The sequence below is a fragment of the Monodon monoceros genome, unplaced genomic scaffold, assembly GCF_005190385.1.
Source record: "Monodon monoceros isolate NGI ecotype Baffin Bay Population unplaced genomic scaffold, NGI_Narwhal_1 Super_Scaffold_21, whole genome shotgun sequence".
In the NCBI taxonomy this organism is placed as follows: Eukaryota; Metazoa; Chordata; class Mammalia; order Artiodactyla; family Monodontidae; genus Monodon; species Monodon monoceros.
The window spans coordinates 151,923,910-151,938,670 of record NW_021703778.1 but is presented as its reverse complement, the minus strand read 5'-3'; the positions used below and the strand labels follow the sequence as shown (position 1 = coordinate 151,938,670).

General features: G+C 36.5%; 1 protein-coding gene across 2 annotated transcripts in view; it reads left to right on the top strand.

Moving 5' to 3' along the window:
• CEP128 (centrosomal protein 128) overlaps window positions 1-14,761 on the top strand; it is a 433,475-nt gene that overhangs the window by 407,096 nt on the left and 11,618 nt on the right. For both annotated transcript variants that reach the window (XM_029239363.1, XM_029239364.1), the window contains 2 exons: window positions 2,895-2,972; window positions 6,205-6,318. In XM_029239363.1, the coding sequence (XP_029095196.1) occupies window positions 2,895-2,972; window positions 6,205-6,318 (192 nt within the window). The remainder of the gene's footprint in view (window positions 1-2,894; window positions 2,973-6,204; window positions 6,319-14,761) is intronic.

The window sequence follows — 14,761 nt, the reverse complement described above, 5'->3', positions numbered from 1 at the left end:
AGCAAATTTTTAAGGTTGAAGGTTTACTCAAAAAAAATTAGCCATTTGAATATGTACCCCCAAAACATAATCAAATAGAATAAACCAGTATGTGTAAACATGCTAGGAAAAAACCTTTTAATGCATCACCTGAGTGATTGAAAATTTTAAGCAAAAATATTTATATAACCTGCTAGCTTTACAGTAGGGAAAGAGATCATTTGCTTATTTTAAGATCAAAGTAAGTATAACATATTTAACCCAGGTTCAGAGGGTCACTTTTGAATGAAAAAAATTATGGGATGAAAAAAAAGGAAATAAAGTTTTAAAACTACAAGTTGTACTGAAACAATTGTTTATGAAGAAGATTTTATCCAATGCATAAAATTTTGCTTTAAAATCACCATGGCATTGATTTGGATTTTACTATTCAAGGGCCAATATAATTATTGAGGAAAGCTATAATTTTACTATTTAAATGAATATAGCATATATGGTGACTAAAACTACTAGTTCTCCTAAATCTACACATTAGGGCCTATGTTAAGAAACATGTCATTTTTTTAATTGAAGTATAGTTGATTTACAATGTTGTGTTCATTTCTGCTGTATAGCAGTGACTCAGTTATACATATATATACACATTCTTTTTTATATTCTTTTCCATTATGGTATATCTCAGGATATTGAATATAGTTCCCTGGGCTATACGGTAGGACCTTGTTGTTTATCCATTCTATGTGTAAATAGTTTGCAACCACTGACCCCAACTTCCCAGTCCATCCCTCCCCACCCCCCCACCCCATCCCCCCAACCCCCGGCAACCACAAGCCAGTTCTCCATGTCTGTGAGTCTGTCTCTAAGAAACATGTTATTTTGATTAATCTTTCCTATTCATGAAATAATTAAATAAATCTATTTAAAATGCATGGCAGTTTGAGTTGAGCACATGCCACAAAAAAGACTAACAATGTAAGTGTTAATCGGAAGGAACAAAATACTAAGTCTTTTAAATGGAACTCGAAAAGGAAGTTTAAGTGGAACTTGAAAAGTTATGAATGTGAAGAAACAGCATGTACAACTTCCAATTTCAAAATGGTCAAAGTAAGGATGTTTCTACTACTCTCTCAAAAATCACATTAGAAGAATACAAAATATGAAACGATAGAAACAGTGGCTTACATGTTGACAACTAGAAGACATCTATAATGCCAAGTCAAAGAACATCGAAAGAAAAAGGGTAAAATGCCTCATGACAGAGGTGAAACCCAAATGCCTGTCAAGGGGATAGCTATGGAAAGCAAATTTTATTCACCCTGTAGAATTTCTGAAAGGCTTTTGAGCTAGTGGTACCCTTTTATTGCAGAAGGAGAGAGTGGAAATGAGTACATTGAAAGTGTCTTCAGGGAAGAGTTAGACCCTCCACTGTCTGTCTCCATCCCTGCTCCTCCAGAACCCCTGCAGGAGATGTAAGGCTATGCTCTGGAGAAGCTCTGGATGGGAGGTGAAGACAGAGCATCAGGGTGAGATAGGGCTAGGAAGAGTAAATGAAAGCGAGCATACCAGATGATGAGAACGGCAGTTCCTAACCCAGGCTAGCTCCAAAAAAATTGAACTCCCCTGAGAAAAAAACCCTGACGCACATATAATTTGGAGCCTCCTCCCACCAAAGAAAGAAAGAAAAAGAAAAAAAGCCATTTGACCACCTGATTAGCCTATTATTAAATTACATAATTCTCAGGTATTATTTGCAATAAATTCTATGCTATGCATTGGTAGCTAACAAACCATGAAATCTTATGGCTTAGCACCATAAAAGTTGATTTTTCACTCACATTAAGTCCAGTATGGTGGGCGGCTCTCCTCTATCCTGTAGCTCTGCCGTCCGGAATATGTGGCCTCCAGGGTCCTTATGGCAGGGTCTGAGGTGGAAAAGGGAACACACAGACTCTTAACTGTCTCAGTCCAGAAATGACACATGTCGCTTTCATTCATAATCTATTGTGCAGAACCGTTCACGTGGGAGATGTAGGGGAGTACATGGAATAGTGGGTGGTCACTAACTTCCTGATAGCTCTGTGCAAACTTATGTCCAGGTTCCTGCAGGACACTTTCTTCCCATGCACAGCCCTAGGGTTTATTTTTTATTTCATTGAATAATTACAATTCGTTTTAAATGTAAAAGCTACTATCTGTGTGCCTACCCTGTGACAGGACTAAGAATACAGAGGTGTATATGGTACAGTCTCTGGTCTCAAGGTTATTCTACCATTTAACCTCTTAGTTCAACATTTGCTTTGAAATAATTTTCAGAGCATTCCCTCTTAGTAGTTATATCAGTATGTGTAAATCAGTGACTAGCTAATCAAAGACTGTAGAAGTTACTGATTTGTTATCAACAGGACCGTGTGTCCCTGTCGCACATATTTAATTTCAGATTATTTCTTCCAAGTCTTTTGAGAACTACTCTTTTCCTTTTTAACTAAAATAATTGTTGAGAGCTCTTTTCTTCTTTATAATGGCAACATGTGAGGATCTCTAATATGCTCCATAGATAAGTAACTGCAAATTCATCTATTTCTCAGTATTACCTTACGATTTATTTCTGATGTTCACTGAAGCAGGTTTTTAAATTAATATGAAATTCTCTATAGAAAGTTTGATAGTATATCAGTTGCAAGCAGTTATCTAGGAGGCTCTTATATTCAAATCAGTCTTGCAAATGCATCTCATATTCTTCTTGAAAAAATTTTTTCTCATGTAGATACATTTATCTTAGACATACTATTTGTTATTTGACTCTCTAAATCTACAGCTTGAGCTGCTTATACCAATGGTACGACTGATTTTTAGTACTTGGATTCTGAAAGTATTAATCAATTTTTCATAATGTTTGCTTGCCTTGTGTTTTCTAGAGTACCCGAGTGGCCTTAGACCATCTGGAGTCTGTGCCTGAGAAACTGAGCCTACTAGAAGATTTCAAAGGCTTCAGAGTGAGAAAGAGTTTGGCTTTTCTCTTTCAGTATTTTTATCTGAGTGAAAGCACTTGACATCTTCCTGATGTGCAAAGAAAATTGTAGGGAGGGAGGAAAGACCATAAAACATTGGGGACTCTTAACACTCAATCTTATCAGAGCTTATTGACATTTCTGAAGCCAGCATTGAAAATAATGGAACTTACATATTAGCGCAATATAGGAAAATAGAGGCTTTTACCCTATTACCAGAAGCTCATTTGGCCCCCTAAAGCTTTAGCTATAATTTAGTAAAACCTAAGAATTAAAAGGAATTACACATTCCTTTTAATTCTTTTAAAGGAATTAAATGACTTTTTTGATAAACAATTTTAATTTATGAATTATCTTCTTTTTTTAAATTATAAATTTCCAGAGTACTGTTTGTCTTAGAGATACAGTAGTGCACAGGTTATCCCTGTACTACAATATATGAATTCAGATCCACATAGAATTTTAGATTTTATATCCAGTGTTATTTATTGATAGAACTCTAACCACAAAGGACTTTATTATCAAGCCAGTTAATTACATGTCGGAATTTACCTACTGTAAATATAACCCTGCCACCCAGTCCTGCCAGACAAGGTCCAGGCCAGACAGCACATGTCCCCATAGGGGTGCATATGTAATGGACAGTTTTAGTGGTTTGTAATTTCTTGACCCTGTATGAACAAACAGAGATGAGAGTTTCTCTTTGAAAACGATTTAACTGTTTATTTCACGTTAGCTTTAAAATATAACTTATATATAGATTCTGCTTAACTCTAACATATTATTTGAGGATATAGTGAGTAAGAAATATAACCAGATCATGCCATGTTGATTTATTAGAGGTACTGATATGATGTAACTTTCAAGGTCTACACTATCTTAAAATTTCATTAAGTGTATTTTGCTAGTTCAGTAACTAAACATTTTTGAGTGGGATCTAGGGTTGAGCTGACACATCTAGAAATCTAGAATATCACTTATAGAATAAAGCCAAGTGTTCCTAGTATATTTTACTAAAGTTTTAATTCTTTCTCATGATTTAATTGCATATTTGCAGCCTAAATCTCTATCAAAGAATTATGAAACCAGTGTTCAAGAAGATGTAATTTCTTTTCACCCTTATATGACCCGATATGGAAAGCAGACAATATGTTACACCCATGTCCTTTCCACTTTTTTCTTCTTTAGCTAATAGAAGTTATCTAAGTGAATGAAAGGCCGGCACCAGAAGGTATTAGAAACAAGTGGCATTTGCCATTGAAAAACTAATGCCTGTCTTATACCAGCATAAAAAAAATAAAGTTTAACCTCCAGTGACAGCTCATTTTTCCCCCAGTGGTCTACATTAAACAGAACGTTCATAAGGGTAATTTAAAAGTTGTGTTCTCTACTATTGCCAAAAAATTTATTATTATTTTTCATCTTATAGGCTAGTGATTATCTACAAATCTAGCTTATATGTGCACACACTCACATAGGAAGGTGCCTATATAGTGAAATTTTTAGGGACAGTGTTTTTCAAATTTCAGAATTGTACTTTCCAGTATTAGTCATTAAAATTGAAACCTTTACCTTTAAAAGGGAAAGGAGTTCGTTAGCAAGTATTATGCACTGCTATGTGGCGGGCAGTAGCTAAGTACTTTACATTACATTTCTTCAAATCCTCAGAGACACCCTATAGATTGGCATTATTTTCCCCCATTTTACAGCTCAGGAAACTGAGGTTTGGGGTATGTAAATTAGAGAAATCTACGATCTACTTCTCTGTGTTTACAGCAAAGCCCATCTGCTTTGCCCTACTGCCTGTAGCTTGAAACCCATTCCATATGTACTCTAAAGCCATCTGTATGATTAAAAAGAGGTCATGTAATCAATTTAATGAAAACAACTAAACATAGCCTTAAATAAAAATACATGAAGCCTTTAGGTTATTAGACGTAGATTATATTTTTCAAAACCCAAAACTTTCTAAAATTCAGTACGCTGTTAACAAGAGTTCAAAGACCTAAGTTCTGTTCTATGCTCATGCACCAGACAAAATCACTTAATATCTCAGGGAATATTTCCTCATCCATAAAATATGAGAGACTTGAACAATATTATCTCTGTCGTTCCTCCTCACACCGGCATCACTAGCATATATGTGAAAATGCATTTCACATATTTTTTTGGCAATACTGTAGTCTGTGACTCTTAAGTATGAATACAAACCTCAACTTATTTAGATGGTTTTGACTTTATTCTTATTTAAAGGTGTCATAGTCTCTCTCTCTCATTTTTTCCCCCCTTATGAAAGAAGTGATTCAACTCGACAGTCCTACATTTAAACATTACATATTTGATATGGAGGAGAGGGAATAGCACTGGGTTCCAAGCCCAGTTTGCCGCAAATTGCCTAGCCTTGGACAGGTCATTCTTAACTTACCTGGGCTGTAACTTTTTTTTTTTTTAATAAAAATGAGAACTTTGGAATTCTAATACCCCTTCCAGTTTGAACATTCAAAAAGTTCTTTGGGGCTATTTGGGGAACTAAATCCCATAGATGATTTTTCTTACATATGAAAATCAGTTGCCCTAACTCTATTCTAATTTCTCCCTAATTCATAATAGAAATGTCTAAAAAACTGGCTGTGGTGACTTATTTGCTGTGTTCTATCCTCTCTCCCCAGAATGAAGGAAAAATAGAAAGGAAGGAAGGCAGGCCCTGGAAATTTTTTCTGTCTTAATTTATTACCTGAATTTTTTTATGCTTTTGAGGGCAGATGAGCTATCCTTAGGTTTAAAAATCTACGTGATGTAATAGTTAAAAGTCAGAATGTTGAACAAAGAGTATATTTTGATGCCAGGTACTATTCCAAGGGATAGTATATAACATCCAAAAGTGGCATGGTATCATTAAGTTCCATCTTTGGACAACTCACTGTTAATTAAACCTTTTTGCCTTCCTTCAGCTAAAGGAAGGAAGTCATTTCAGATTGGCATGGGGACTAGCAGTGAAAAGAAATTCAAATAACCAATGTGGGACCCTGTTTTTATTTTTATGATAGCATCCAAAGTGATCGTTTTCTTCTTTATCCTTGGGAACCTATGACTCCTCTATATATCTCTCTAAACGGCTATAATGATTAATCATCTACATATCAAAACTTTCTTATTTTAATTTCAAGCACTGGTTTTTCTTTCACCTACCAGTTTAGACCCTTTGTTGTTTTTGCAGGGTTCGCGCAGTTTATCTGACAGAATTGACGGGAGATATTCTAAGTACAGAGTTCACAGAGAGTCTCTTCAGCAGCGCCTGGATGACACCAAGTACAGAATCCCAAGCTTCCAAGTAATGCCCTTTATATACACTTTCAGTCTTTGGGCATTATTCATGTTTATGGCTACAGCTTTCTAAGTAGCTTTTGCAGGTTTTGTGTAAGGGTACTACTTATAAAAGAAATTTCTTGATGTAGGAGATAGATTTTCAATTCTGTAGAAGTAGAAAATAAAAATCCAAAGACTGTGTTTATAACTTTTTACCTGAGAACTCATCTTTAAGTTTATGCCATTGTTGCTTAATACGTTGTTTGTCTATGGGAATTGATGCTGCTTAAGAAATCCTGAGCCAGGAAACCTCTGGTCTCTTGATTGGTCAGAGGCTTAGTGTGGATGGTGGCCCCTCTCAATATGTAAGTTCAACTACTCTCGGTGCTGAGATCCCCAGTAGGTGAAGTAACATATAGTATTTCATAGCGTTGGCATTTATAGTCATTCCTTTCATAAGAATAAGAACTCCATGTTACTACTTCAGCCTATGGTTCACTAGTGTGGAATCAACATAGGAGAGTGGGAAGATCTGACCATATTGACAAAAAGCCTACCATTCCCTAGAGTCTGTCCAAGATCCATGTGGGGTATGGGTGACTTTAAACTCATTTGACCCTGAACAGTTATTAGCCTAGAGCAGGGCTTCTTAACCCCGGCATTAGTGACATTTGTGCCAGGTAATTCTTTGTTGTAGAGGCTGTCCTATGCATTGTAGGATGTTTAGCAGCATCCCTAAGAATCTACTTACTAAATACCGGTAGCATTCCCCATCCCAAGTTGTGGCATCTAAATGTGTCTCCAGATATTGCCAAACATCCCCTAGAGCAGCGGTCCCCAAACTTTTTGGCACCAGGGACCAGTTTTGTGGAAGACAGTTTTTCCACGGACAGGGCAGGGGGTGGGGGGGGAGTGAGGGATGGTTCAGGCAGTAATGCGAGCGATGGGGAGCAATGGGGAGCAATGGGGAGCGGCAGATGAAGCTTCACTTGCTTGCTAGCTGCTCACCTCCTGCTGTGCGGCCCGGTTCCCAACAGGCCATGGACGGGTACCAGTCCACAGCCCAGGGGTTGGGGATCCCTGCCCTAGAGGGCAAAATTGCCCCCCATCGAGAACACTGACCTAGAGAGAATCCATCTATATTCTAATGTACACTCCAAGTCGATTCAGAAAATAAAAAAACACTAAAGGTTCTTTTGGCTTTTTTATACTCTTACAAACTTCAATATATATGAATATTCATTACACTGTATATATTCACTTATTTCAGCCAAATATAATTATTTTTAAGATGCTTCTTGCCTCCTCTGAATGTAATTGGATAGAATGCTCAGTGGATATAAAGACAGTATTCATTTACATAAGTCCTCCCTAGCATGCTTAAAATGAGCACTTCACTTCTCCATCTCAAACAAAAATTTAACACAGTTATGCCATGTTATTTATACCCTTATTGTAAAGAGGGCGTCTTGGGGCTTTGTGCTTTTTTACCTTTGCTTTTTATATTGGTATTATTTACTATATTAGTGACCTTGCTGTCTCATATGGTGAATTTTAAATTGTCTTCCAACATTCTCATCAGGTCCCATATACTCAAGCATTTCTCCACCACTGAGAGGAAGGAGTGCCACTAACTTTAAACAGAAGTGAAAGGCTTAGGTAACAAGAGCTAATAATAATAACGACTCATTATTGAGCATATACTAGAACAAACTACATAAAATTGCTCTTTTTGTATGTGTCTCATGCTTTATGTGCATTACCTCATTTAATCCTCACAGCAACCCTGTCAGTTGGCACCATTATTTTTCCATTTTTACCATTGAAGAAAACGAAGTTATAGGGCAGTTAAGTGGTTGAATCAGGGTTCAAACCTAAATCTGCCTGGCTTCAAGAATCTATATCCTTGAGCAGCAGGCTATTATAGTATAAATTTGTACCTGATATTCCTTAATTTTTTTAGAAGTCACCAAATGTAGGGACTATATCTTTAATAAATAAAAGTCAGTTGTCTCCAAAAGTACATAAACACATTATATGCCTCTTAATTCAATAGAGGTCTGGATGCAAATGAAGCATTAAAAACATTATTTCCCAATACAGTTAGATCCGGTATTAGGTAAGTCAGCGCTGTCTAGTGGCACCCAAATTGCTATAAATCAATGCAATTTCCATAACAGCATATGGCAAAGCTATGAATGTTTAACACGTTCAGCCAGTAATCTCATTGGAGTTCTCTTTAAAATTACATTTGCAGCTGAAGAGGAAATCAAGCCTGGTTTGTGAGGCCAACACTTATCAAAATGAGAAATCAGGTTGAAAATTTTGCAAATAGGCAGTACAAATATAAGGAAGAGCCACAAAGCACATTTTGTGATGACATTGTCCCACATTAATACTAAACATTTTTAAATGTTAATCCATTTTACTGATGAATATGTAGGTTACTATCACGTGCAGCAGAAGTCTGGCCTGAAATAATGTAGCGATCTAACACAAAACTCATGAGAATATCACATCTTTTGTAGTCATTGTTGAGAAAAATGTGAGAACGCATTTTTGTGAATTGTAGATACCAATGATCATTTGCTTATATGCTTTTTATGAAAATAAGTTATTTATCAAGAATGAGAGGGGAGGCATGGATAATCAGAAAAGCTACCTCTGATTAACTATGGACATCTTGAAGAAAATAATAAGAGGCATTGAGACTCTTTCTATCAAGGGATAAGGTGTCCCATTTACTACATCAGTTTCATAAGATGTTATTTCAGCAGCTCTTGACTTCTGTCATATTTTGCTAGGACAGAGTTCAAAGAAAAGGCTCTTGAGTTCATTGGTTCCACTATAAACTCTGGTTCCAGGAAATCAGTTAGTGTAGGATTCAGTTTAATGCAACAGACATAGACTATACAGATACTATATTGCAAAAGCACTGCACTACCCGTTGGAGGTGGGAGTGGCAGGATGTACAAACATGCAGAAGGCATGGTCTTCAAGTAGGGAATAGTAATCTAGTCATCTTAATCCTTATAGATAATTCTTGCACAGTTGTTTGAGAGCACAGTTTGGCAAACTACCACCCATGGGCCAAATCTTGCTTGCTGACTGCTTTTGTAAGTAAAGTTTTATTGGAATACAGCCACTTTTATTTATTCACGTGTTGTCTGTGACTGCTTTCATACTCAGTGGCAGAGTTGAGTAGTTGCAACAGAAACTGTATGGCCCACGAAACCTAACATATTTATTATCAAGCCCTCTACGGGAAAAATTTGCCAATTCCTGGTCTAGAGAAAGGAGAAATTACCAATCTACTCCTACTTCCTTTACACATTATGTAAAATATTCTCTTTTCTTTATTTACCAAAACTCTTTATTTACCCAAGCTCTTTATAAAGTCATAATACTATCCATTCATTCAACAAATATTTATTGAGTTTCAGCTATGTGCCAGGAACTTTCTAGGCCCCTGGGACTCACGTCCGTGAACAAAACAAAGATCCCTGCCTTTTAGAGCTTCTGTTCTAGTTGTGAGATGTTCAAGTTTGCTCTCGTTGTTGTTAAATACAACATTCAGCAAACCTTTACTGGGTTTACATTGTGTATAAAGCGCTGTGCTGGAAGCCGGAGAGGATGACGGCATAGTAAGAAGAGCCATTGCCAGTCCTTAGGAACCCAGAGTCTTCACACAGACAACTGTAGTACAAAGGAGAAAGGGGTACATGCTGTAAGGGTGACCCAAAAAAACTGCAGTGGGAGTTCAGAGAAGAAAGATGCTCTCAAGTCTTGAAAAGAGGCTTGTGATGACAAGGTACAGGGAAAAGGATCACTATTAGCATTACAGTTGTAGACCCCTGACTGTATTACTGTTAGCAGACAAATAACTGTTGGACTAGCAGAACTGTATTGGCAGCTGGCTGCTCTCATGTCATTGCTGATGTCAGAAGGCAGTGAGACATCCAATATGGCCACACTGCTGGTGGAGGGGAAGTGTAGCAGAAAGTGTACAAGTCAGGTTCTCTTTCAATCCAGAAAGAGAACCAACTCCTGCTGTTTAGTCCCATGGCAATCACCAGGACCAAATGATCAGATTTCTAGAAACCTATTGAGAGTTTTTAGCAGGACCAATGTCCACAACTGCTGAGAGCATAATGTAATATTGTACTAAGCTTACCAAGTTAACTGGTCAAAGCCTGATCTAAAAGTTTAAATTTAGAATTCAATTCAAAGCTGAATCTGACCCAGATTGTCTCTGTGTAGACAACAGAAACATTTCACAGCTTCCCGTTCATGAGGCCTAACTGGGTTTCTGTAGGACATACAGACTTCCTTGCTGTCCCAGCTGTTTCAAATAGAACAGAATGTTCAAAAGTCAGCCAATAACACAGCATTGCTAATCTGAATTCACGAAAGAGCATGGTTTTGTCCAAGATATTCCCATTTGCTACCTGCCCTTTTTGCTCTCTACCCATGCTGAATATATGGTTTTAATTAGCAGTGGATTTTTTAGTAAAATCACAAAAGGCATATTTTGTTCCCATCCTTCCTCCTCCTGAAAAAAACATCATGATTTTCAATTTCCAGTAGAAGAGTTCATATGCAATTTCTTTTTAAAGAAGCAGATTTTTACAGGATAAGATGAGGTAGGTGAGGAAGTGTTGATAATGGCTTTCAGCACAGGTTTTGAAGCCAGAGTTTGCCGAAGCCCTTTGTCATATTTGTTCAATGTAAGCATGTGTATGCTATAAGAATGTGCTTTGCTCCTGGAAGCTATTTCTCCCTCCTTGAATCTCTCCGTGGTTTGTTTATGCTTTGCTCATAGCAATTAATGGCTGTTAGCACTTTCTTTCTAAGGTCAGCTATTTCTGTACATATCTTAAATCTTCTACAATTGTAGCTTCTGAAGCACGCAATGCATAACTCCTCGTGCAATTCAAGACTGTAGGTGATTTTTATTTAATGACTACTAAAATATATCACCAGTGTATTATTCAGATAATTTTACAAATATTGCTTGGCAACAGTAGTAGCAATCATGGGGGAATTTGAGGGAGCTTTAACCCCACAATACCCCAGTTATCTCATTTATAACCACCTCTCTCCATGCTTTGTTAAGAAATCCCATGTAATCTCCTACGTAAATATAACTCCATGCTTCCCCCAACCCCAAGCAATTTTGCCATCCTTTAAGCCTCTCCTATATACAGATTTAGGGTCCAAGGCTAATCTTTAAGTTAACATAAAAGAAATAGTAAGATAACTATAGGTAAATAATGAAATCTGGGAAATGCTATTCTACTGGATTGTATGATTTTTGAGGGTAGACACTGTCTGCCTTATCTTCGGCTCCAGAATACACAATTCATGCTAAATTGGTGATTAAACTTTCTTTTTTCTAACTTTAGCCTTTTATGGAATTCTAACAAAAGTTTAATTGCTATTTTTCCAGTAATGCTTAGATGACACATCTGAAACCTCGTAGGCAATCAAATCATGCTGAACTCTGAAGCAATTTTTATGCTTTTGAAGTGATCCAGCCATAATATTTAACTAGTTGATTACATCTTGCTCTTTAAAAGTTAAACAAAAGGTTGCCAAATGAGTTGGTATTTTTCTTTGGTATAAAACCTGAAACTAGCAATGGATCAAAAGTGCTTATTTAGGAATCAACATGGGTACTTAGATGAGCACATAACTCTACCAAACCCAGTTCCCCTAACAAGCCACATGCTTTCTTCACCTTTCCCAATAATTTACTCAACAAGAACATTAAGAAAGGAAAGATTATGAAGGAGTTTAACTATAAAGATACCATTGTTAATCATGTCAAATTCAAAATTCTAGATATGAATACTAGATACATAAGGAATACCAATTAAATGTCTTATTAGTTTTTAAATAAACATGTTATAACGTATTCATCAAAACAATCACTGTTTCCTTTGAAATAGTCACTTTAAGAGAGGAAGCACTGATTCCAGTGAGGCACCATCATTACAAAATATCTCTGCATCTCTGCTTTTGTTTCTTAAGTCAGTGACATCTTTTTGAGTATCCTTGTTTATGGCAAATTTCTACCCACTATGAATATATTCAGTTTCTGAAAATGGATTAAAGTCATGTAGAGCCAAGTCCAAAATGAGTAAAAAAACAAAACAAAACAAAAACTGAGTATGACTTTTTTCATTAGTGAGTCACTAGTAATATTAAATTTTATACCATAAAATAATCAATTGCATAAAGGTAAATTTATCAAATTTCCTGATCTAACACGGTATTTACATGAGTCTGTTCATGAGCGTGGCTTCATGTTTATAGTATTATGGTATAAATTTGGAAAAGATAGTTTGCATAGTTAGATGTACTGGTTGTTCAGTGGTTCTGCTCGGGTAGATTAGAATTAGAAAACGTTAGTGCTGAGAAATCTTAGGAGATGACCTGGTCCAGCGCCCTCATTTCCTTATATGAAGAAAATGAGAATGTGAGAGTGACACTCTCCTTCTTCCCAACTTCCACATAGCAAACTTTCATTTCTATACTTTGGTCAAGAATAATTATATATGATCATTATTGAGTTTCTTATTGAGTTGCAAATGGCACTGTGCTAAATTGTGGAATATTGGGATTGGTAGGTAGAAAGAGGTGATCAAAGCCCCACCCTCATGGAGGTAAAATGCTATATAATAGCAGCCGTGCAGATTGAGTTATGGAGGGCAGACTTTAAGTAAACTGTCTGTCCAGATTGAAGTTTCAAATAGGAATAAAGTTTACTGAGGAAGTGGTTAAGCTTTTTCGAGCACTGATGGAGAATTGGGAATTAAGAGTGGGGAACAGTGCATTGTTAAGCTAGAGACAAATTCAGGAAAACATTTCTGCCACAGATTCAGAAACACATAAGTGCTTTTTCCTTTACTCTGGGGAAAGAGTTGGATAAATTAAAATTTACAAAAAATTAAATGCATCATTTGTCTTATAAACTTTGAACTTACAGTATTTCTGAGAGAAAAATACTTGGTGGGCATCATTAAATATTAATCATTAGAGATCAGTTTAGCAAAAAGATTTAGTTGGGTTGGAACAACTTTTAAGAAACCAATTACAATGTGGGTTATGAAAGAGAAGTGGAAGAAACCCAGGGAAAATATTAGAAAATGCAAGTTCCTTCACCCAGTGGAATTTTTGCAGGGAATTCTGGTTAAATAGCTTGTTGAGACCTAAGACAGAAATAAAAATAGGTCCCTGTGCTAAGGATATAAGAGTTGGCAAAAAGCAAAAGCTAGGATTATTAAAATTGCAAAGAATCTTCCTTTTTAACCAGTACTTCCTTTTTAATATTTAAGTATTTAACAGAAAAACAGGTAGGAATTAGAAAGAAACAGTCATCCTATGGTCACCCTGTAAACTTTACTTAGACAGAAATTCCACAAGTTAATCAATGTATAATTGGAGAATATGAAGATATTGTTTTCATATTCTGATATGTTGATTGTTCAAAGGGATCGTGAAATGTTTTTCTTTTAGTATGTTCTTTCAGGGTTCATTTCATTACTTATCTTTCAAGGTAGCATTGGGGATTCTGACAGTCTTTTGAAGACTTAGAAAATTTGGGAACTTAAAGACATACAGCTGACCGTTGAACAGCTCAGTAGTTAGGGGCACCGACCCTCCATGCAGTGGAAAATCAGACTTGTAGTCAGCCCTTCACATCCACAGTTCCGCATCCACATTTCCACATCCTTGGGTTCAACCAATAGCAGATCATGTAGAACTATAGTATTTACTATTGAAAAAAAATCTGTGTTTAACTAGACACACACAGTTCAAACCTGTGTTGTTTAAGGGTCAACTGTTCATTGAGTCCCAGGTGTATTCCAATAGCTACTTTAGAATGAGTTGACATGGGCCAACTAGAGGCAGAGCTGTGGATCTGGCTATTATGGTTCAGATGTGCCATACTAAAGGCCTGGGTGGAGCTGGAAGATACACAGATAGAAAGGAGAATTATGCTTTCAATCAATGCTATAAATCTCCACTTAATCATGGTTCCTATATAAAATGTGAAAGAGAAAAGCATAATCTATGGTTTCCCGCTAAGAGATGCTTAGTTGATTATGGGCCAGTAAGAGAAAGGAAAAAATAAGGAAAAGCAAACACTCACATTTTGCCCATTGACACCTGGGCTGAGAAAGACAGTGAGAAAGGACAGGAGTGGAGGTGTAAGTCTGGGCGTCTTGCTGAATGAAGCAGATGGCGCAATGACAGCCTCAAAATGTGCCTCCCAGAGGAAGGATGAGGTACGCAGGATAGTCAAATCCTATTCGCTCTTCCCAAGGTATGGTTTTAAATTTCTAAAACAAAATCAACTGGCATCAAACCATAGATTATATCTTTTCTGTTACCAGAAAAAGAACCACTTATATTTTTAATTATACAACCAGCTTCTTGGCATATGACAGTTAAAAATATGG